The sequence below is a fragment of the Schistocerca cancellata genome, chromosome 5 (assembly GCF_023864275.1).
Source record: "Schistocerca cancellata isolate TAMUIC-IGC-003103 chromosome 5, iqSchCanc2.1, whole genome shotgun sequence".
Classification (NCBI taxonomy): domain Eukaryota; kingdom Metazoa; phylum Arthropoda; class Insecta; order Orthoptera; family Acrididae; genus Schistocerca; species Schistocerca cancellata.
Window position 1 is genome coordinate 336,269,498 of NC_064630.1, and position 25,987 is coordinate 336,295,484.

The 25,987-nt window shown below is 42.9% G+C and overlaps 1 protein-coding gene across 1 annotated transcript in view; it reads left to right on the forward strand.

Moving 5' to 3' along the window:
- Positions 1-25,987, forward strand: part of LOC126188270 (glutamate receptor 1-like) — a 1,232,223-nt gene that overhangs the window by 967,401 nt on the left and 238,835 nt on the right. The window contains exons 9-10 of the mRNA XM_049929849.1: positions 308-415; positions 20,372-20,485. Coding sequence (XP_049785806.1) covers positions 308-415; positions 20,372-20,485 — 222 coding nt within the window. The remainder of the gene's footprint in view (positions 1-307; positions 416-20,371; positions 20,486-25,987) is intronic.

The window sequence follows — 25,987 nt, forward strand, 5'->3', positions numbered from 1 at the left end:
ATTTAATTTTTACTATAATAAACATCACATGGTAGTTTATTTCTTTACCGCAGGTATTTATTTACGGTGCCCTACTGAGAGAGATGGCTCAGTGGTTAAGACAATGGATTTGCAGTCGGAAAGAGCACGGTTCAAATCCCCATCCGGCTAGTCTAATTTAAGGCTTCAGTCATATCCATAAACCGTGAACCAGGTGTTCCATTTATAACCACCGCCTCGTCTACGCGGCGTTGAATCATGATATTCCTTTCCTTCCTGTAATCGTAACTGTCTTAATTTTCCGAAAACTAACGCTGTTTCTGCTCAGGTAGAAATCGAGGGCCTCACTGGAGACATCCGCTTCAGCGAGGATGGCCGTCGCCGAAACTACACTCTGCACGTCGTCGAGATGACTGTCAACAGCGCCATGGTCAAGGTAAGAGAACTGGCACTCTGGCGGGCGTCTTCTTCATGCTAAAAAAATTATGAAACTAGCTTAGGATTTAGCTATTTGCAACATAAACGTGACGTTAGTGTTCCTTTCGTGAACCGATAACGACCAATCTCTCTTTGCAGATTCTGAATGATGATATACATCGCCGGTGTTAACCATAATAATGCCTACCCTTGCCTCGTACTATGCACTGCACTTATTTCTTGATTGATTACAGAAAAGAGAGAGTAGTTAAACGATGGCTGAACAGTATATTTCAGTTCGTTTGGAGCGATTGACAGAGAGGAAACCTGATTCGTTTCTTCCTCCAATCGTCCTAAACTGGAAACTGTTATTGGGGATGTGGATGCAGAATTTCTGTTGACATATTCACGTAGCCTCCGCTATTTACTGCGTGAACGGAACTGAGAGGTCCTCCGCACTGGTCGGCTTGACCTAAACATTTCTTTATGCAGACGTTGCCTCACGAAATGACTCAAAATAAAGATGTAGATTTCATTACAGTACAACATTCCATAACGCCATCAAACAAATCTCTTCGATGCGTCAATGTTATACATCCTAACAAATACTTACAGTAGAGGTGTTGGTCGAACGGAAATCAGATGGACGACTCGGCCATTCTGTGTACAGAAAACCGACACATACAGGTACCTGTATCTCAACGGGTGTAGTTTTCACGATCCAGCTCAGAAAACAGCTTTGCTCAACACTGTAGTACACAGAGCCAGAATTATTTCGCGCAGGGACCACCTCAGCTTGGAGATTAACCACCTAACGACGGTGTTCAGAGGTAACGTATGTTCTGTTTGTGATATTTGGTCAATGCTGTCTAGAAAACCAAGATGAAATGCCACTGAAGTGAACGAATAAGAACAACACACAACGCGGCTTCCATTCTGCGTTACAACCATTAAATTAGATAGAGATTAGAGAACAGACAAGGAATCACACCAGTCTTTCGACCACTCTGGAGAAGTAAAGAAATGTTGCGAACCGTTAAAGATAATCTAAGTATGTAAGTGCCGTCAATTTATAATATTCCTTTTGAACGCGACAACATTTTTTTCCCTTTATTGTCCTTTCATTCAACTTGTTCCATATCATCGGGGAGGTGGGGTGTCGGCGGATACAAGTCGTCGCTCTTCAACCATATGAAAGTAAAAATTTTAAATAACGTGTTATGAAATTGGACATGCCGGTATAAAAAATGAATGTATGACATAATAAGAGACATCAGTTTCGTAACTGAAAATATAAAAAGCAGATTTGTTGATTAATTGAAAGACTGACACAGATGGAATGGCAAATGAATGTTTCGAAAAAGATAAAAGACAGAGGTACAAAAAGTAAAAAGCCGATGTATTGACTCATTAAGATAGAGATGTATATTGAAACGCCAAGAAACTGGTATAGGCATGCATATTCAAATATAGAAATATGTAAACAGGCGGAATACGAAGCTGCGGTCAGCAACGCCTATATAAGACAAGTGTTTGACGCAGTTGTTAGATCGGTTACCGCTGCTATAATGGCAGGTTATCAAGATATAAGTGCGTTTGAACGTGGTGTTATAGTCGGCGCACGAGCGATGCGACACAGCATCTCCGAGGTAGCGATGAACTGGGGATTTCCCGTACGACCATTCCATAAGTGTACCGTGAATATCAGGATTCCTGCAAAACATCAAATCTTCGACATCTCTGCGGCCGGCAAAATTTATTGCAAATGTTAAAATGTGTGTGAATTGCTAAGGGACCAAACTGTTTTAGTCATCGGTCCCTAGACTTACACACTACTTAAACGAACTTATGCTAAGAACAACACATACACCCCATGTCCGAGGGAGGACCCGAACATCCGGCGGGGGTGGCCGCGCAGTCCGTGATATAACGCCTCAAACCGCGCGGTGAGGATCCTACAGGAATTTGACCATCGACGACTAAAGAGAATCGTTCAACGGGACAGAAGTGCTACCTTTCCGCAAATCCTACAGATTTCAATACTTAGCCATCAACATGGGTCAGCGTGCGAATCATTCAACGAAACATCACCCATGAGGGCTTTCGGAGCTGAAGGCCCACTCGCGTGCACTTGATGACTGCACGACACAAAACTTTACGCCTTGCCTGGGCCCGTCAACACCGACGTCGGACTGTTGATGACTGGAAGCAGGAAACATGTTGCCTGGTCGGACGAGTCACGTTTGAAATTGTATCGGGTGGATGGACGTCTACGGGTATGGAGACAACCTCATGAATCCATGGACCCTGCATGTCTGCAGGGGATTGTTCAAGCTGGTGGAGGCTCTGTAATTGTGTGCGGCGTGTGCGGTTGGAGCGATACGGGACCCTTGATACGACTGGATACGACTCTGGCAGGTGACACGTACTTAAGCATCCTGTCTGATCACCTGCATCCCTTCATGCCCATTGTGGAGTATTTATTGTTGTCAGAAGTAGTTTGCCTTGTGGTGAAAGGGAACTAGACAGTTCCTGCTAAATAGAAAGGGTAAAGGCTATACTTGACAATCGAACTGAACTATTTATTGGATCGTTTTACCGACCCCTGACTCAGAAGATGTAGTAGCATAACAGTTCAAAAAAAACTTGAGTCTCATGTCAGGTAGGTGCCCCACTCACACAATTATAGTCGGTGGCATCTTCTACCCTCGATATGCTGGGAAAAATTATACGTTTAAAGCCGGCGGCAGGCATAAAACGTTATTCTAAATTGTACTGAGTGTTGCAGAAGGAACGAAAGAAGCATGCTAAATTTAAAAGAACGCAAAATCCCCACGATTGGCAAAGTTTTGCAGAAGTTCGAAATATAACGCGTACTTCAATGCGATATGTTCTTTATAATTTCCACAACGAAACTCTGTCTCGGAATCTGGCAAAAAACCCAAAGATATTCTGGTCATACATAAAGCACACCAGTGGCAAGACGCAATCAATATCTTCACTGCGCGATAACAACGGTGAAGTCACTGATGACAGTGCCACTAAAGCAGAGTTATTAAACACGGTTTTCCTAAACTCCTTCACCAAAGAAGACGAAGTAAATATTCTTGAATTCCAATCAAGAACAACTGCCAAGATGAGGAACATAGAAGTATATATCCTCGGTGTAGCAAAGCAGCTTAAATCACTTAATAAAGGCATGGCCTTCGGTCCAGACTGTATAAAAGTCAGGTTCCTTTCAGAGTATGCTGATGCAATAGCTTCATATTTGGCAATTATATACAACCGCTCGCTCACAGAAAGTTCCGTACCTAAAGACTGGAAAATTGATCAAGTCACACCAATACCAAAAAAGGGAAACAGGAGTAATATACTGAATTACAAGCCTTTATCACTAACGTCGATTTCCAGTAGGGTTTTGGAACAGATACTGTGTTCAAACATTATGAATTACCTCAAAGAAAACGATTTACTGACACGTAGTCAGTACGGATTCAGGAAACATCGTTCTTGTGAAACACAACTAGCTCTTTACACTCATAAAGTAATGAGTGCTATTGACAGGGGATGTCAAATTGATTCCATATTTTTAGATTTCTAGAAGGCTTTTGACACCATTCCTCACAAGCGTGCCTATGGAATATCGCCTCATTTGTGCGACTGGATTCGTGATTTCCTGTCAGAAAGGTCACAGCTCGTAGTAATAGACTGAAAGTCATCGAGTAAAATAGAAGTAATAACTCGCGTTCCCCAAGGAAGTGTTATAGGCCCTCTATTGTTTTTGATCTATATTAACGACGCAGGAAACAATCTGACTAGCCCTCTCAGATTAGCTGCACATGATGCTGTCATTTACCGTCTTGTAAAGTTGTTTAATGACGAAAAGAATTGCAAAATGATTTAGATGAGATACCTGTGTGGTGCGAAAAGTGCCAGTTCACCCTGAATAAAGAAAAGTGTGAGGTTATTTACATGAGTACTAAAATAAATCCAATACATTTCGATTACACGATAAGTCAGACAAATCTGAAGACTGTAAAATTCAACTAAATACTTAGGGATTACAATTACAAATAACCTATATTGGAACGATCACATAGATGATGTTGTGTTTAGTGCAAATCAAAGACTGAGAATCATTGGCAGAACACTTAGAAGAAGCAACAGATCTACTAAAGAGATTGCTTACACCACACTTGTCCGCCCTGTTCTGGAATATTGTTGTGCGGTGTGGGATCCGCATCAAGTGGGATGGGCGGATGACATCGAAAAACTTCAAAGAAGGAAGGCTCGTTTTGTTTTATAGCGAAAAAAGGGGAGATAGAGCCACAGACATGATACGTGAATTGGAGTGGCAATCATTACAACAAAGGTGTTTTTTGTTGCGACGGGATTTCCTCATGAAATTTCAATCACCAGTTTTCTCCTCCGACTGCGAAAACATTCTGTTGGCACCCACCTACATAGGAAGAAATGATCATCACGACAAAATAAGAGCAATCTGGGCTCGCACGGAAATTTAAGTTCTCATTTTTCCCGCGTGCTGTCCGAGAGTGGAACGGCAGAGAGAGAGCGTGAAGTTGGTTCGTTGAACCCCCTGCCAGGCTCTTTATTGGGAATAGCAGAGTAATCACGTGGATGTAGATGTAGATTGTGCATTCCGACGGACTTGGGAAATTCCAGCAATACAGCGTGAGAACCCAACACGTCCAGAATTTCTGCAGAGTGTCTACAGGAACACTCTTCTGAATTTAAACATTTCTATTCGCCAGCAGACTCCCCTAACGTGTTGTTCAGAAGAGATCTTCACCCCCTCGTACTCTTACGGATTTATGGACAGCCCTACAATAGTTATGGTCTTGATTCCTTCCAGCACTACTTCAGAAATTAGTCGAGTCCATGCCACATCATGTTGCGGCACCTCTGAAGGACCACTGGGACAGTATACGATGTTAGGAAGGTGTATCAGTTTCTCTGGCTCTTTAGTGTAGATGAATAGAGTTATGAGTAGGTATAGACTAACAGGAGGGGTATCATGGGAACGTAGCAGTTGGGGTAGTGCATAAGGGTGAGTTTGTGTGGGTGGATAGTTGGACGAGGAATGCCGGAGAATGAGGTGGGACGCTGTTCTGGACCAACTCTTAGGTTATGGGTGAAAAGGAATGGAGATAAAGGGAGCACTGACCTGGGGATGTGAGGTGGGTTCTCTTAGAGCTGGTAGGATGGGTACATATCAGAATGGATTTCATGGTCGGGTAAGGGGACTCGACTACATCTCATTGGGAGAGGATGTCGAGAGTGGAGGTGTAGCCGATGGGGAAAATGTGAAGCAAGACCGGGCACGGTCTATCAGTCGTAATCTTGGCCGCCCCTTTTGTAGACCCCAGGTTTTCTGAAGCATGCTGCGTCTTTAACTGGTCTCACCAATTGACAAATTTTTGTTGCAGGCCTGAAGGTCGATTTGATGTTTTGACATACCTGCAGGCAGGTTATCTTGCCCCACACGGATCCACAAAACGGGAAGAAAGAAACCTTGTCATTGGTATTATTGTGAGTCTGACTTGAAATCACTTTATTTATTTCATGAACACTATAGGAGCATTAACAATAACATCCATATCACCACGGAAGTAGAAAAATACAAGACATCCTCGTCCGCCGTATACGAAATGCATGCCCTAGGCCACAGGTCTACGCAAAACCCACCCACACCGATCTGCACTTGCATGCCATCAGCCACAATCACCTAGCGCAGAAGCGTACTGTTTTATAAACATTTCGGAGTCAAAAATGTTCAGATGTGTGTGAAATCTTATGGGACTTAACTGCTAAGGTCATCAGTCCCTAAGCTTACATACTACTTAACCTAAATTATCCAAGGACAAACATCCCTAAGCTTACACACTACTTAACCTAAATTATCCAAGGACAAACACACACACCCATGCCCGAGGGAGGACTCTAACCTCCGCCGGGACTAGGCGATTTCTGAGTCGTGCAAGAATGGTATGAGACTCTGATATCCTGCTCCATGAGCTGAACCACCTACCAAAGGTCTGCAGAAACAGCGGCTGTAACGCCCATCTAGTAAATGAAATTTCAGGCAAGAATCGCAATAAGACAACCGCCGAGGAACGGGAAGAGGAATGCTTTTTTGCCGTTCTGTGGTTCCGTGTCGGGCAAGATAAGCCGCCTGCTGAAACGACACAAGATCCAAACGATCTTCAGGCCTCCGATAAGAATCTGTCTAATGCTGAGACCAGTTAAAGACGCAGCAGGTTTCAGAACACTTGGGGTGTACAAAAGATCTTGCAGATTTGGCCAGTCTTACATCGGACAAACAGTACGCACTGTGGAAAAACGAAGAAAGTAGCATGAGAGGATACATCGCCTACGCTGCCACAAGAGATCTTCTTTAGCTGAGCGTGCTTTAGAAAGCGGACAACGGATGAAACTCGACGAAACTTACTTCTTGGCTCTCAATAACTTCTCCTGGCATTATGTAATGAAAGAAGCTCAAATGGTTCAAATGGCTCTGAGCACTATGCGACTTAACTTCTGAGGTCATCAGTCGCCTAGAACTTAGAACTAATTAAACCTAACTAACCTAAGGACATCACACACATCCATTCCCGAGGCAGGATTCGAACGTGCGACCGTAGCGGTCACGCGGTTCCAGACTGAAGCGCCTTTAACCGCACGGCCACACCGGCCGGCAATGAAAGAAGCCATTGAAATAAGTCACCAGTAACACCGTAAATAGTGACGGTGGCTTGCAGCTCAGCACGGCATGGGATCCAGCGATGGCGCGGTTAAAGTGGCCAAATCGAACGCCGAGTCAACGTGAGCCCATATGTCGTGAAGGCGCGAGTACAGTGACTGCCCAGCTGGCAGCCAGAGTATGTAAGGCGAGTACCAGCAGCCCACCGAATTTCGTACCACTTGTCAATGAATGGCCAACGAGTGTTTGGCTAAGAGCTCGTGTACGGCCGTTTCTTAACCCCCTGCATAATTGACTTAGGAATACAGGTTAATGGAACAGTATAAACACATTACTTCAGCACAACGCTTATACACAACTATAGCCAGACGTGAGATTTTCTGGTTTGTTTAATCCTTCAGAAGGAGGTTTAGCAAGCATCTCTGCGCGCTCTGCGTTTCAGAGCAGTAACACAAGTCATCCACCGCGTATCTGTGACTTGCTGCAGGAAACTAACACTGTCATCAACCACACTGAAGTACACTAGGGGTGACCATGAAAGGCGCACTGGAAGGCGAACACAATTGCACACTAATACTAAAAGAAGACTGGAGATCTGGGTCGACACCTAACAGCATGCTGGTCCTGCATAATTTATCCGCCTTAATATGCGTCAGGTGTGCCACGGAATTAATGCCGGTTGCATTTAAATGAGAGGAATTTATATGTACCCGTGATGCTAATGCATAGCATCTCAGACGGCTTGATCAGCATCGTTTAATATGCATAGTGTGAGCTCTCAAATTAATCTACGTATCATCGAAATGGATGAAATTCAGGACGCTGAGAATCCTTGATGAAAGGTCTGTCCTCAACCAGGAGCATCTGTAACATGGCGTCGAGTTGGAATGTCAGAGATACTAGTCGCCCTGCTGGCGTGTTTGGAAATAAATGCAACACCGCAGTATGACGGAGAGAATTCGTTTTTTCATACACTATTGCCTGATGTTTGCAAATGGGATAGTGTATATAAATAATTTACCTGAGAACAGTTTTGTTTTACTCCGTAGTGAGACACACTGTTCAGCCAGAACGTTATAACTACTTACCTAATAGCCGGTATGTCTACCTATGGAAATGATAACAGCGGCAGAGCGTCTTGAATTGGAAACAGAGGGAGTTGACATCACATCTGCGTAAACAAGTCACCTGATTCCCGTAAATTGCAGGGAGGAGCAGATGAGTTCTGACGCTACGTGCAGATGTGTTGCATCTGGTTAAGATCTGGCGAGCTGGGGGCCAGTAATCTGTTGGAACTCGCCACTATGTTCCTCGAACCTCTCCATCACACTCCTGGCCTTTTGACATGGCGCATTATCTTGCTGAAATATGCTACTTCCGTCGGGAAACATGGTCGTCATGAAGGTGTGTACCAGGTCTGGAACAAGTGTGCGATACTCGTCGACCGTCACGGTACCTTATACGAGCTCCATTGGACCCATGTATGTCCACGTGAAAGTTCCCCAGAGCATTATGGAGACGCCGCCAGGCTGTCTCTGTCTAGCAGTACAAATTTCAAGGAGCATTTCCACTGGAAGATGACGGATTCTTGACCTCCGATCTGCATGGTGAAGAAACTATCAGGATTCATCAGACCCTACAAGCTCTGCCACTGCTTCAACGTGAGGTACCGACTGTCACGTACCCATTTCAGTCACAGTTGCTGTTAACATTGCATGGGTCAACAGTTGCAAGGGCGCATGGTCAGAAGTGTTCGGTGCACGGTGTATTCAGACACACTTGAACTCAATAAAGTCTGATGTTAATTTCACCACATTTCGCAGATTCCCCTGTTTTAGCAGTGCACCTAGCCCACGACGACCGACATTTGTAACGAGAGGTGGCCGCCAAACCCCACGACTCTGGACGTGGTTTCACCTTGATTTCGCAGCGTGTTGGAGACACTCACCGCAGCACACATCGGACACCCGACAACTCGTTCAGTTACCGAAATGCTCGTGGCGACCCTGTGGGCCATCATAATATGCCCTCGGTCAAACTCAGATGATGCGCCTTCACCATTCTACACATGGACAGCACGCTCAGTGATACTATAAGTACCATGCATGTGTCTGACCAACAGTCATTCCTCGCCCGTTGACGCTGCTCCTGCATGGACGGGTTTATATCGAAAGCAGGCCGACGATCATAATGTTCTGACTGATCAGCGTAATATTTATGAGTTCGAACAGGAATGTCGTACGAGAAGTATTTTTTAAAAAAGTCTCATACAAAGCGTCCCCTCCTCTATTTATCAACATTTCTTTCTTGTATTTAGTATAATTCGCTGTAATCTCAACTAGAGAGAATCAAAATCTACTCGGTTTCAGAAGATCGTTGGAGATCCATAATAGCTAGTGTGACATTCCCTGTTCTCATGTTGATTGTTGTTGTCGTGGTCTTCAGTCCTGAGACTGGTTTGATGCAGCTCTCCATGCTACTCTATCCTGTGCAAGCTTCTTCATCTCCCAGTACCTACTGCAACCTACATCCTTCAGAATCTGCTTAGTGTATTCATCTCTTGGTCTCCCCCTACGATTTTTACCCTCCACGCTGCCCTCCAATACTAAATTAGTGATCCCTTAATGCCTCAGAATATGTCCTACCAACCGATCCCTTCTTCTGGTCAAGTTGTGCCACAAACTTCTCTTCTCCCCAATCCTATTCAATACTTCGTGATTAGTTATGTGATCTACCCATCTAATCTTCAGCATTCTTCTGTAGCACCACATTTCGAAAGCTTCTATTCTCTTCTTGTCCAAACTATTTACCGTCCATGTTTCACTTCCATACATGGCTACACTCCATACAAATACTTTCAGAAACGACTTCCTGACACTTAAATCTATACTCGATTTTAACAAATTCCTCTTCTTCAGAAACGCTTTCCTTGCTATTGCCAGTCTACATTTTACATCCTCTCTACTTCGACCATCATCAGTTATTTTGCTCCCCAAATAGCAAAACTCCTTTACTACTTTAAGTGTCTCATTTCCTAATCTAATTCCCTCAGCATCACCCGACTTAATTCCACTACATTCCATTATCCTCGTTTTGCTTTTGTTGATGTTCATCTTATATCCTCCCTTCAAGATACCATCCATTCCGTTCAATTGCTCTTCCAAGTCCTTTGCTGTCTCTGACAGAATTACAATGTCATCGGCAAACCTCAAAGTTTTTATTTCTTCTCCATGGATTTTAATACCTACTCCGAAATTTTCTTTTGTTTCCTTTACTGCTTGCTCAATATACAGATGGAATAACATCAGGGAGAGGCTACAACCCTGACTTACTCTCTTCGCCACCGCTGCTTCCCTTTCAAGTCCCTCGACTCTTATAACTGCCATCTGGTTTCTGTACAAATTGTAAATAGCCTTTCGCTCCCTGTATTTTACCCCTGCCACCTTTAGAATTTGAAAGAGAGTGTTCCAGTCAACATTGTCAAAAGCTTTCTCTAAGTCTACAAATGCTAGAAACGTAGGTTTGCCTTTCCTTAATCTTTCTTCTAAGATAAGTCGTAAGGTCAGTATTGCCTCACGTGTTCCAGTATTTCTACGGAATCCAAACTGATCTTCCCCGAGGTTGGCTTCTACTAGTTTTTCCATTCGTCTGTAAAGAATTCGTGTTAGTATTTTGCAGCTGTGGCTTATTAAACTGATTGTTCGGTAATTTTCACAACTGTCAACACCATCTTTCTTTGGGATTGGAATTATTATATTCTTCTTGAAGTCTGAGGGTATTTCACCTGTCTCATACATCTTGCTCACCAGATGGTAGAGTTTTGTCAGGACTGGCTCTCCCAAGGCCGTCAGTAGTTCCAATGGAATGTTGTCTACTCCGGGGGCCTTGTTTCGACTCAGGTCTTTCAGTGCTCTGTCAAACTCTTCACGCAGTATCGTATCTCCCATTTCATCTTCATCTACATCCTCTTCCATTTCCATAATATTGTCCTCAAGTACATCGCCTCTGTATAAACCCACTATATACTCCTTCCACCTTTCTGCTTTCCCTTCTTTGCTTAGAACTGGGTTTCCATCTGAGCTCTTGATGTTCATACAAGTGGTTCTCTTATCCCCAAAGGTCTCTTTAATTTTCCTGTAGGCAGTATCTATCTTACCACTAGTGAGATAAGCCTCTACATCCTTACATTTGTCCTCTAGCCATCCCTGCTTAGCCATTTTGCACTTCCTGTCGATCTCATTTTTGAGACGTTTGTATTCCTTTTTGCCTGCTTCATTTACTGCATTTTTATATTTTCTCCTTTCATCAATTAAATTCAATATTTCTTCTGTTACCCAAGGATTTCTACTAGCCCTCGTCTTTTTACCTACTTGATCCTCTGCTACTTCATCCCTCAAAGCTACCCATTCTTATTCTATTGTATTTCTTTCCCCCATTCCTGTCAATTGTTCCCTTATGCTCTCCCTCAAACTCTGTACAACCTCTGGTTCTTTCAGTTTATCCAGGTCCCATCTCCTTAAATTCCCACCTTTTTGCAGTTTCTTCAGTTTTAATCTACAGGTCATAACCAATAGATTGTGGTCAGAGTCCACATCTGCCCCTGGAAATGTCTTACAGTTTAAAACCTGGTTCCTAAATTTCTGTCTTACCATTATATAATCTATCTGATACCTTTTAGTATCTCCAGGGTTCTTTCATGTATACAACCTTCTATCATGATTCTTCTTGTTGATGTTCATGTTCATGTTCATGTTCATGTTGATAAATACACAAATGTTGGTTTGGTGCATAAGTTCGTAGCGTTTTTTCCATAAGTTTAATAAACACATCTTATACACATGACAGAGAATTTAATCATCAATAATATATTCTGCTTCACTATTTAAAACAGTCTGTCAATAATGGGGTAACTTTTCGATTCCGCGACTCTAGGAATTACCTGGTTTTTAGGCGAAGAACTTGTCGATGTTTGGAGCACATTTTCATGCGGAAAAGAAATTCCTTGAAGGTTGTTGGACAGTGAGTGAAGAACGTGAAAATCTTAGGGCACAAGTTAAGGTGCATAAGGTGAGTGAAGAATGACTTCCTAACCCATCTCCTGTACATCATTTATTGTCAGTGTAGCAGAATGCGGGCGGGCGCTGTCGTGGACTAGCATTACTTCATGCAATGATCCTGTTCGTTGATCTTCGACGGCGTCTGCAATACGCCTGCCGTTGACAGTAAATAACAGCAGAGACGGTTACAACTCAGGAAAGTAATTCGTAGTACAGCCCAACGTCGCTGTTCCACCACATGAATAGCGTTATCTCGTTATTGTTTGTGGATGCGCTGAGGTCTTTGTATGGGGAGTTGCTGTTTTGTATGAGCTCAGCTATTCCTTTCTTTTCCTCATCTTAGCAAGACACAATTTTTCCATCACCGATACAGATATAGGATAGGAATGGTCGGTGTCGTTCACGAGTCAATTTGTGACAAACAAGCAGAGGTGCATATATGACGACCCGCTGATTTTTGTAATTTTGGCTTAGAGTATGCGGTACCTATACAACCTATTTTTGAATCTTCCCCATTGGTTGAAAATGTCGGACTGTGGTGAATTGATCGCAGTTCAGCAGATTTACTTGTTCTCAAGTGCGCTGGAGTGGATCATTGTGGATTAATTTGTTCAAACGATCTGGTTAAAACCCCGTAGGTTTTCTTAAACGTCGAGAATCACTAACGTCAGAAAAAACCGTTATCTTTCTGTGCTTTGTGCAATGGCATTATCCCTAAACATGGTCCAAATGTTTCTGGCTGCCTCCGCTGCCGTCACCCCTCTACTGAACTCAAACAGAAGAATATGTTGGCAGTGTTCCGATTTCTCCACTTGGCACTCATTTCCTAGACTCCACAACGCCACTCACTATCTTTAAATGACAAAATGACATTATGTAAACTCAAAAGGCCACAGTGAACTGCAAATAAAAAGTAAACCCATAGCAGCCGGAATACCAACATCCAAAACAAAAACCCTGCGAACTTATTCACCAACCTAATTCTCCTTTGTATGAGGAATACTCGTACGGCACGTTAAAAAAATGGTCATAAAAATATCTATCGTTCCAGGTTTTTTGATCTCTCTTTTTTTATTTTAAGAAGTTTCTTGCGCAGCTCTAAGTACTCATTCCTATTGGCCGCAACTCTCTGTTTGAATGTGTGGCGACATTTGTGGACCACAGTGATTCACAAGCTGCTTATTAATAGTTTGTGTTCAATGCTAGAAGCATATTAACAATATTGTCACAAATGCAGATTATAGAACATTATGAAACTTGAATTTTGGGTGCGGCTGTGTCTGTTGGTCGTGACCCTATTAATGTAGAGGATGTTCCGTGTGGAATGTGTTCACAGGTATCCCATCGAAAACGTGGAATGAGTGGTTTCCTGAGTGGTTTCTTCACTTCTCTGTACCGTTCACATACTTACAGGCTGATAAAATATTCACCACTGTTAAAGACGCACTCATTTGGCCAGGAGTACTGTAATATGTCTTAGTGAGCGTTACGTAGAGATTGAAATAATGACATGGCTATGACATTCCATCTCAGTGTATTTATATTTAATGTTCTCTACAAGATGGCATAATTTTTAAGTGAAAATATTCTGCTCCCAGTCGCGCATAGGAAGTTTGACATCAAACGGTGTGGTGTTAGCTTGACTATCGCGCAAAATGTTGTTGATCCTGCAACACAAGGCAGCTGACGGAACGGGAAAAGACAGTGAACGTCATTCAGGCAGGTGTGACTCGTGGACAACAATCGTCATGACTTCACACGGGAAAGAATCATCGGGAAACTGCAGGAATGATGAATTGTGATAAGGAGTTTGATATTCGTCACAGCATTGTTTCCGTAGATTGATAGTGTTCGGAACAACACGCACTGCTGCAGCAGCAGATGGCCGCTACATTGTGTAACAGACAAGAAGTGACCCACATCAAATAGCATGTGTAATTCCAAGAACATGCAACAGGACTGCAAGGCACGTACTCTGCCCCTCCACTGTGGCACCGTGATTACACGGGGAGTTATCTGTGCCCCGTGACCAATACCGAGGCCCACGAGAAAGACACGCCGTGGCGCGTACGTCATGAAGGTAGTCCTGAACTCACTCGCTCGCTCAGCTTAGCAGACAAAATGCGTTTCTAAACCTGTTAACTCGCAGCCGGGCGTGGAAGTACTAACGAGAATTGCATCTTCCACTGGAATGTGCTATTATGAAGTCTTACTGATTAACAGCACTACAGCAAAATTTAATGGAAGATCAATACTCGATATAAATCGTATAACGGCTTGTTTATAGCATTTAGTCTCTTTGCTTAACAGTAATCATTACATGCTGGAAGTGGTGCTTTATGCAACTGATAATCATTTTAACATGATTTTATTTTATTGTACGCTAGCACAGCCGTAAAATATTATAAGTAGGCCCATGGACTTCCCATCATTATAGGACTATTAACAGTAAGGTTCAATAACAGCGGATTCCAGTAAAAGATTCAGTTTTCGTTTGTACGGACACGCCTAGTTACGAGTTAACAGGTGCAGAAACGTAGTTTGTCTGCTGATTTGAGCGAGCTAGCGCAGGGCCACATTCGTGACGTACGAGCCGCGGCCTCTCTTTCTCGTAGGCCTTGGGCCAACACGTTGTGACGTTGACTCCTGCATATAGGCAGCACCGTTTACAATGGTGCTGAGAGAACAGGGAGCGTACGAACAAAGAATGGGGTCACCTGCTCTTCTCGGACGAGAACAGATATAGTGATGATGGACATTCTTTCACACAGTTAGAGGTGAGAAAAGGTTATGCGCTGGGGGACTTTGCCGAACATGATGCTTTAGGTGGCGTGGGGAACAGTACTGTTGCGTGGGCGTACTGACCTCCAAATCATTGAACATGGTACGCTCACCAGTCAGCGTTATTGTGACACTGTACTTCTTTCACATGTACGTCGTTTCAGGGGTGCATTCGGCCCCGACTTATTTTTTGTGAACGACAGTGCGCGACAGCATCAACAGTGCAGGCTGAGGCGCTCTGGGAACGAGAAAATATTCAGCGATATGACTGGCATACCCGTTTCCCCGACTTAAATCCCATGGAGCACAAGTGAGATGCGTTGGGGAGGCGTATTGCAACACGACCACGTGCACCAAGGATCGTCCAGCAGTTGTAAGCTACACGGAGGGATGATACACCCTACCAAGAGAACTCCTTACCATCCCTGTGGCCAGTATACAGGGTGTTCCATTGATAGTGACCGGGCCAAATATCTCACGAAATAAGCATCAAACCAAAAAACTACAAAGAACGAAACTTGTCTACCTTGAAGGGGGAAACCAGATGGCACTATGGTTGGCCCGCTAGATGGCGCTGCCATAGGTCAAACGGATATCAAATGCGTTTTTTTTTTAAATAGGAACCCCAATCTCTTACCACGTATTCGTTTAGTACGTAAAGAAATATGAATGTATTAGTTGGACCACTTTTTTCGCTTTGTAATAGATGGCGCTGTAACAGTCACAAACGTACAAGTACGTGGTATCACGTAACATTGCGCCAGTGCGGACGGTATTTGCTTCGTGATACATTACCCGTGTTAAAATGGAGCGTTTACCATTTGCGGGAAAGGTCGATATCGTGTTGATGTATGGCTATTGTGGTCAAAATGCCCAACGGGCGTGTGCTATGTATGCTGCTCGTTATTCTGGACGACATCATCCAATTGTCCGGAACGTTCGCCGGATGGTTACGTAATTTAAGGAAACAGGAAGTGTTCAGCCACATGTGAAACGTCAACCACGACCTGCAGCAAATGATGATGCCCAAATAGGTGTGTTTTAGCTGCTGTCGGGGCTAATCCGCAGGTCGGTAACAGACAAATTGCCCGAGAATCGGGAATCTCAGAAACGTCGGTGTTTAGAATGCTACATCAACATCGATTGCACCCGTACCATATTCCTATGCGCCAGGAATTGCATGGCGACGACTTTGAACGTCGTGTACAGTTCTGCCACTGGGCACAAGAGAAATTACGGGACGATGACAGATTTTTTGCACACGTTCTATTTAGCGATGAAGCGTCATTCACGAAAAGCGATAACGTAAACCGTCATAATATGCGCTATTGGGCAACGGAAAAATCTACGATGGCTGCGACAAGTGGAACATCAGCGACCTTGGCGGGTTAAAGTGTGATGCGGCATTGTGGGAGGAAGGATATTGGCCCCCATTTTATCGATGGCAATCTAAATGGTGCAATGTATGCTGATTTCCAACGTAACGTTCTACCGATGTTAGTACAAGATGTTTCACTAGATTACAGCATGGCTATGTACTTCCAACATGATGGATATCCGGCACACAGCTTGCGTGCGGATGAAGCGGTATTGAATAGTAAATTTCATGACAAGTGGATTGGTCGTCGAAGCACGTTCACCGGATCTGACGTCCCCGGATTTCTCTTTGTGAGGAAAGTTGAAGGATATTTGCTATGGTGACCCACCGACAACGCCTGACAACATGCGTCAACGCATTATCAATGCACGTGCGAGCATTACGGAAGGCGAACTATTCACTGTTGAGGGGAATGTCCTTACATGTATTGCCAAACGCATTGATGTTGACGGACATAACTTTGAGCAATTATTGCATTAATGTGGTATTTACAGGTAATCACGCTGTAACAGCATGCGTTCTCAGAAATGATAAGTTCACAAAGGCACATGTATCACCTTGGAACAACCGAAATAAAATGTTCAAACGTACCTGACTTATGTATTTTAATTTAAGAAACCTACCTGTTACCAATTGTTCGTCTAAAATTGTGAGCCATATGTTTGTGACTATTACTGCGCCATCTATCACAGAGCGAAAAAACTGTTCCAACTAAAACATTCATATTTCCTTACATACTACACGAATATGTAAAAAAAATGGGGGTGCCTATTTAAAAAACGCTGTTGATATTTGGCAGCGCCATCTAGCGGGCCAACCATAGCGCCATCTGGTTTCTCCTTGAAGCTAATCAAGTTTCGTTCTTTGTAGTTTTTTCGTTTGACGCTTATTTCGTGAGATATTTGGCCCGGTCACGATCAATGGACCACCCTGTATAAGCACGTAGCACATTGCTCTCATGTGGTGATCACACACACTATTAATAAACGTGTCCTGACTTTGTAATATCCACGAGACCATCATAAATCAAGGCGACTTAGGTGTAATTTTTGTCTCTGAATGAAAGTATCATTCGTTTTCGCCTCATTTCGTGTTTCTTCCAGTTGCTTTCTGTACTATTCTCTTGTAGTTTTTTCTATGTGAGATCCTAGTTTTATCGAGCTATGTTACTCGTCACGGACACATCATGCAGAAGTTGCTTTCGTCCTTGAGTTTGGCACACCACTGTATATTTCAAATATTTCTTATGACACATCCCTGAGGACTTTTCCACTCAGGATCTTTGGAAGGAACATCAACATGCCGAATCTTCAGTTAACATGTGTTATGTATTCTTATGACATGGTCTAAATTCCCTCAGTATGGATCTATGGAACGACAGTGGCGTCTACAACAATTATGGGACGTATTAGATCTGTTCGCGATGACAAGTTAGCGCACGTATTGCAGGAGGTCTAGAAAATGTTAACCACTTACTCGCGGAATAAATCCTGTCACTTTATTTGTTCTTCCATTTAATGCTGGAAACAGCACAGAATATTTTCCAGTAGAATATTAAGCAATTCACCGGTTGCCATCCATTTGTTCTGTCAGTATAAGAAACAGCGCATTGCTGAGGAATGCTGTGTATCGCTTTGACCCGTCATCTTTCACAGAAATAAGTTTCAAAACTCTGCCTCTGACAGAGACTCGAACCCGTTTCCTCCAGAGATGTGTTTTATAGTGCTTTTCTTTTGTAATTAATACTCCACCAAACTATCTAAATGTCTTTAGATACCTATAGCTCCGAGGAAAAGTGCGTAGAATGCTATATCCTCGGTATCTTTTGCAGCGGCATGCGTAAAATCATACTGTTTTTTTAAGCTGCCTCAAACGAATAAAATTCTGGGCCTTTGGAAGGCTAGCTTCGCCAGCGTCGTCAGGATTAAAAATCGCTGACTGCCAGGTATCTTTTCTTTATTGTTATTTCATCACCGCACGCCCATATGGGTTGGGGGGGGGGGGGGCTATCAGCGATACAGGATAACCCACTCTTTGGCCAGCTGGCAGAAGAGAACTAATTAGATGAAAAAGAAACAAGAAACGAACAGGGGATATATTTACATTTAATATAAAACATTCTTATAGCGGAAAAATTAAATGAAAGTTTTTTGATATAACAGACATATGATGTCTTGCACTGGTCGTTAAAAACAGTAATAATAAAAGGTAAAACGACAAGCAATAAGCGCACACTTAAATACATTTATAACCAGATACCGAAACACTAGTATTTAAATGAAGCACTTTTCTGTAGCTAAGAACCGGAAAGACCTGCCGTGGAATATGGAGTCTGTTGTTGAAGGGGGAAATGTTGGCCGGTGAGACTGGTGGGAATATGGTGTTACAAGGATGGAGGACTGGTACATATGAGAGATAGGATAAGAGTGGCTGTTGCGATAGAAAAAGAGGTGGAATAGAGGGCAATTGGTGACTACAGTAATAGTTGTCGGAAAACTTGGTGGCCGGCCACGGTGGCCGAGTGGTTCTAGGCGCTTCAGTTTGGAACCGCGCGACTGCTACGGTCGCAGGTTCGAATCCTGCCTCGGGCATGGATGTGTGTGATGACCTTAGGTTAGTTGGATTTAAGTAGTTTAAGTTCTAGGGGACTGATGACCTCAGATGTTAAGTCCCATAGTGCTCAGAGCCATTTGAACAATTTTTTTGAAAACTTGGTGGGGTGGGGAAATAAAGACAGATGGTAAGAAGAAGAAGCGGGTTAGGAAACGTAGGGAAGGGAGGGAGAGGAAGCCCTGAAGAGGTGAAAAAGGTGGGGTGGACCAAATGGCTCATATATGTTAAAAAATTACGATATTCCTCTAGCTGTATTAAGGTGTTCGTTTTACTGGCAAATAGTTTCGATGTTGTTACAGCACAATCTTCAGGCCCATACTTGTTGACAGCAACCGTATATGTCTAACACTAGTAGTCAGTGGTGAGACAGGCGTGTTCCATGCGGAAGGCAGGTAGTAACTGATACCAGATGGTAACTGATATCAGTTACTACCTGCCTTCCGCATGGAACACGCCCATCTCTCCACTGACTACTAGACACATACGGTTGCTGTCAACAAGTATGGGCCTGAAGATAATGTTGTAACAACATCGAAACTAGTTGCTAATAAAAACAAAACCTTAATATAGCTGGATGAATTTCGTCATTTTTAACATATATTATACTAGCTGACGTCCCAAGTCGTCTGTTTCAATTATGGATATAGGAAGAAAAATGGCTGATAGGATCGGCAAATGGCGGGGCGGAGTTAATAACATGAGAGGAGAGTGCAGTTGAAGTGTCTTTGGGAGTGTGTGTAGATGTAAGGTTGGTGGAATGTGTTGGTAAAGGCGCAGCGGTACATGACGACTGGAAAGCAGAAAGAAACGATAGGTTTATTGGAATTGAGTCTGCGAATGTCAGGGTTGGGGCGCTTTCCCCGCTTATAAAGACACGATTGCAGGCTCTGGCACCAATACCGTGCACGAAGATAGTTTCTCTTGCTTCTCTTCGTGCTTGTCAAACCTTACCTTGGCCAGCAAGGTATCCGCATCTCTCGTCAATTGAGAATGTTTGGAGTATTATGGGCAGGGCCCTTGAAACACTTGGTGATTTTTGACGATCGAACGCGCACGTTGGACAGAATTTATCACAATATCCCATAGGAGGACATCCGACAACCATATCAGTCAATACAAAGCCAAATAAATGCTTGTATAAGGGTCAGATGTGGAGCAACGCGCTATTGACTTGCTCAATTTCTGAAGCTATTTTTCTTGAATAAAACATATAATTTTTGTGAAACTGAAATCATTCGTTTGCCAGTACATGTATACATCACATCTAACGACTTCCGTCCCATTCGGAAAAATCCTTCGTGGTACGTCGTTTTCTTTTTTATTTTAGAATGTATTATGTCCAGTTCATCTAAATAGTATATGAGATTCTGCAGTGTAACCAACATACGGAAAGGAGATGACCACACAGATGTTTTATTTTTACAGGTGGCGGAGTGGTCGGACCAGACGGGCCTGTCGGAGGTGGCAGCCAAGTACGTGCGTCCCTGGCCCGGCTCCAGTATATACAGGAACAAGACGTACATCGTCACCACCATTGTGGTGAGCTTACTTCTCTGATCTGTTTTCATTGTGTGACTTGCCCAAAGTTCTTCCTTGGTCGATTACTGGCAGACAAAAGACCTGGCACACGTTGAGCATGATACGCGGATATAAACTGCCCGTGGAGTATCCTCCACGTCGTACCACGAGTTGTACCGCTTGGTACGACGGCATATCGTATGGTGGTACATGGACCTTCTTCGATAGCCTGCATAAAACATTATTTATGGTCATATGCACGAGCAAATCATAGTCTGCCTTGATCCACCATTTGACGCGCTATGGATAGTACCTCAGTGACACAGTAATAAAACAATAACAACACAGTCGTATTCTGTCTGGAAAACGCACTTTAATACATTTCTGCTTGCATTATAGTTTGCAAGGCTCAACAAAAACATCAGTTTCGCCTCTTCACAAAATGAATACACTGCCATGGTTAGAATGATTAGTTATAAGACAGCTCACTGTGAAGACGGGGCGTGAGCCGTGCTGGGGTAGCTCAGTTGGTTGGGCACTTACCCGCGAAAGGCGAAGGTCCCGACTTAGAGTCTCGGTCGGGCACACAGTTTTAATCTGCCGGGAATTTTCATATCAGATCACACTCCGCTGCAAAGTAGAAATCTCATTTTGGTATCTCACTATTACTACCACACACGTAAAACGTTCAAGACAGTTTTACCCCTACAAATGTAAACCTTCAATGCAGACTGACCACAAATGTACAGAAATGTCAAATATAGACGCGTCCCATAGCAACATATCGCTATCGAGGATATAGTGTATGCTTCAGCTGGAACGACTTGACACTGTTAGATAACTTTAATTATTGGTTAAAGACCTCAGGTATTAATTTTTACTACGAAGGAACTGATATTACACTTCAGTTAATACCCTTCAATTTTGGCTCCTATTACGACCCAAAGTGTGTAAAAGCTGAAGTTCATAAATTATGACAATTGGCAGCCACTTTACGACTGTTTCTTATGCACAGCACTATAAATTTGGAAATATTTTATACTTTTAAGAATGATTTCAAATCATTGGTAATTTTGGTGGTAAGTTCCTATGCGACCAAACTGCTTAGGTCATTGGTCCCTAGGCTCACACACAGCTTCATCTAAGTTAAACTGACCTACACTAAAGACAACACACACACACACACACACACACACACACACACACACACACACACACACACATACCCGAGGGAGGACTCGAAACTCCGCCGGGGCAGCCGCTCGAACCGTGGTAAGGCGCTTAGACAGCGGACTGTCTCGCGCGGCCCCAGTCATTAATTTAAAAAAGGTGACATAAAAAATCACATTAATACCAGACTAAGATATTATATACTCTCTAACACGAAAAAAAACGAAGCACCACGAGGAAACTATCCGAATGGGACGGAAATCAGTAGACATATTTTACAGATATAGACAAACCAATTATTTCAAATTCAGAAAAACAGAATGATTTATTCAAGAAAAAGACCTTCAAAAATTGAGTAAGTCAATATCTTGTTTTTTTGTCTTCGATTGTACTGATGATTCCGTGTATTTTTGGGCTTCACAGTAATTCACCCGTCATAAATATTGAGTGACTGACTGTTATTTGGAATACCATACGTTTTTGTATCTCTTGTTCAGTTTTTCGATATAATGTGTTTCTGAAATCAATGACTTTGTTATTTAAAAATGCCGAATTAGAATCTTTCCCACGTACATGTCTTTCTTTGGACGTCTACTGATGTATTACCAAAACTACATCGATACAGTCTCATGGAAAATTGTTTTTAAACACATTGTGAGAGTGTATTCGCAGCATAGGTATCAGATGATGACGTCAGTGAAACAAAACAAAGTCCGTCTTCTTTATAAGACGAAACAGGGATGGGCAAAAATATGGAAACTCGGTGTGAAATGCATGCTTCAACATAAATGCAAATGCTACCCAAAACTACAGACTGCACTGTTGTATTTAACCACGAACAGCACCGTTGCTATACACTCAATTTGTTTCAAGTGTCATTAGTTCTCAAAACACTGTCACGTCTTTTTGTGAGTACCTTATGTCGTAACTAAGTGAATGCAAACGTGACAAAATTGTTGATGGTCGTATGATGGGTGCTTTCGTAACCAATGTAGCCGAAGTGTTTGGTGTTTCAAGAGACACCGTACAGAAAAGTGATACTACAAGTAGAGAAAACGGGAAAACATAATCGCTAAGTCACAAAGCAGACAAAAGTGTATGCTGGGTTATCACTACAGACGATCGCAGAAAAGAATTGTGATAAAAATAAGAGGACGACGGCTGCAGAAGTCACTGCAGAACAGAATGTCGCAGTCGTGAACGCTGTCAGCTACAAAACAACAAGAAGAACGTTCCATCGGCTGGGAATTTCAGGGCTGGCTGGAATTACAAAACCACTTATCAGTGATACATGTACCGTAATATGTAAACGTGGTGCCGAAATCACAAAACCTGGACTATGGAGTAGTGAAAGTAAGTCATTTGGTCTTTCCAAATTGTGACCGAATTCACATCCCAAGAGTGTGGCAAGGTGGCGTTACTGCCAAGGATTGTGTGATCATTTTGGCTGGTCAGGTCCAGCCCATGGTACAATGTTCGGTCCCCGATGGTGATTCTGTGTTACGAGACGACAGGACCCTGTTCACGCAATTTGCATCGTGGAGGACGGCTTTTGTGTGCACACTGATGAATTGTCGCATCTCTGGCCACAAATCACCATACCTCAATATTATTGAGCCTTTGGAGTCTAGATTAAAACTGTGTGCCCGACCGAGACTCGAACTCGGGACCTTTGCCTTTCGCGGGCAAGTGCTCTACCATCTGAGCTACCCAAACACGACTCACGCCCGGTACTCACAGCTTTACTTCTGCCAGTATCTCGTCTCCTACCTTCCAAACTTTACAGAAGCTCTCCTGCGAACCTTGCAGAACTAGCACTCCTGAAAGAAAGGATACAGTGGAGACATAGCTGAGCCACAGCCTGGGGGATGTTTCCAGAATGAGATTTTCACTCTGCAGCGGAGTGTGCGCTGGCAGAAGTAAAGCTGTGAGTAGCGGGCGTGAGTCGTGCTTCGGTAGCTCAGATGGTAGAGCACTTGCCTGCGAAAGGCAAAGGTCCCGAGTTCGAGTCTCGGTCGGGCACCCAGTTTTAATCTGCCAGGAAGTTTCATATCAGCGCACACTCCGCTGCAGAGTGAAAATCTCATTCTGTGGAGTCTACTTTGGAGAGCATGGTGAGTGGTCGCTATCCACGTCCATCACCGTTACTGGAAGTTCACACTATTTTGCAGAAAGAATGGTACAAGATTCCCTTGAAAGTTGTACAGAACCTGTATTTATCTATTCCGAGGCGACTGGAACCTGCCTTGAATGCCATCAGTTTTCGTAAACCGTATTAGGCACGGTAATGTTTTGCGTTTATGGAGTTTCCATATTTTTGTTCACCTACTGTACTTGACCTTACAGTGCGAGGAAGAAAACATTACTGTATAAGACAACGGAACTGAACTTCAGACGGTCAACGAGTGCACCATATGAAGCAGGCAGAAGGTATTTAAATAAGCTACCTGGCTCAATAAAGGCGGTAAAAGTAGTAAAACTATTTAAAAATAGCTCAATAGTGGACGTGACAGCTGACTGCTTAGACTTATTAAGAGTGAGTATTCGTTATGTAACTACAGTTCACATTTGAGATTTACGTAGGAAATACAATGAATATAAACCTGCGACATTTCTGTTATCTCTCCTTTTGTAATGCCATCTTACATTTGACTACAAATTTATTTTTGTATTCGTTATAGTTAGCTTCAGCTTACCGTAAAATCGTAAACGCAGTCATAATATAAATAAAATAACGTATGAGCTTTCTTTTATAAAACTGTATGATGCACTCGATGGTATCTATTGGTAAAATGTCATGTACAGCCAAAATCGCAAACTCTACATTATGAAATATTCAAAATCATCGCTCTGGGTACGTTAATACAAATTAATTTGGGACTAGGTAACTTTATGCTAATAAAACCCACCATAAAGATATTTAAATTATGTTTATCACACCACAACCGGTTTCTTCCTACAAGGACTGTTGGCGAATTTTGACTTTCACGTGATGATTCTTATTCGGATGAAACCACTTATGGGGCAATAAATTTATTTTAAATTTATCTTGTTTTTGTTAACAGTAGCATGATTAAACTATGGAGCAAAAAATACTCAAGATTATTAGCTAGCCAAGTTGGCAATAGATGTGAACTTCGGGACGAAACTAAAAATGAAGAATTTGTATGAACCGTTGATATCTAAGGCCGTTTGGCAAACCAAGTCTACAGCCAATGGCACGGGATAAATAGAATTGAAGTATTGTACCAAATATATGAAAAATAGCTTGATGGTACAATAAATAAGAGGTCTGAAAATTTCGCCCGAAAAATCTAGAATCGTTTTTCGCTACAGTATGAACGAAAAGTGATTTTTCTATGTGCTTTGTAGGCCTGGAATTATTAGGTTTGCGCATAAGTTCGTAGCGTTTTTGTTTTGAATGTTAGTATTCCGTTCCTATGAGTTTATTTATCGATTGCAGTTTTTTTGTAGGTCACTGTTGCTAGTCGAGTTTACATTTTGTCGTTTGGAAATAGTGAGAAGAGCTGTGGACGCTAGAAAATAGAATGCTAAGTGGAGGAACCACAACATTTCCGACATATGCTTCTGTTTGAGTTCAGTGGAGGGTTAACAGCAGCGTAGGCAGCCAGAAACATTTGCATCATATATGGGGATAACGCCATATGACAGAGCACGGCAAGAAAATAGTTTTCACGTTTTAAGGAGGATCGTTTTGACGTTGGTTCAGGAAGACCTCCAGGAAGATTTTCGAGGTATGATAAACATCGTTTAAACGCATTCATCTCTAATGATCCACCTCGCTATACTCTAGAACCGGCAAATACGATGAACTGCGGTCATTCAATCATCGTGTGGCATTTACGTGCAATAGGAAAGGTTCAAAAATAGAGTGTATGGGTACCGCATGCTCTAAGCCAAAATCACAAAAATCAGCTGGTGGTCATATATGCATCTCTGCTTGTTTGTCATCAATTGGCTCGTGAACGACACCGACCACTTCTATCCTATTGGCGATGAAAAATGACGTCCTGCTAAGATAAGAAAAGGAAAGGAATGGCTGAGCCCATACAAAGCAGCAATTCCCCGTACAAAGATTTGAGCGCATTCACTAAAGATAATGACATGCACCTGGTGGAACAGCAACGTTGTGGTGTACCACAAATTGCTTTCCCAGGTGGAACCGTCTCTTTTGATGTCACTTGCTGTTAACAACTGAGGCGTCTTGCAGACGCAGTCCAAGATCAACGAGCAGGAACACTGCACGAAGTGATGCTACTTCATGATAGCGCCCGCCTGCATTGTGTTAGACTGAGAAAAGAAAAAGTATACAGGACATGTGTTACGAAGTCA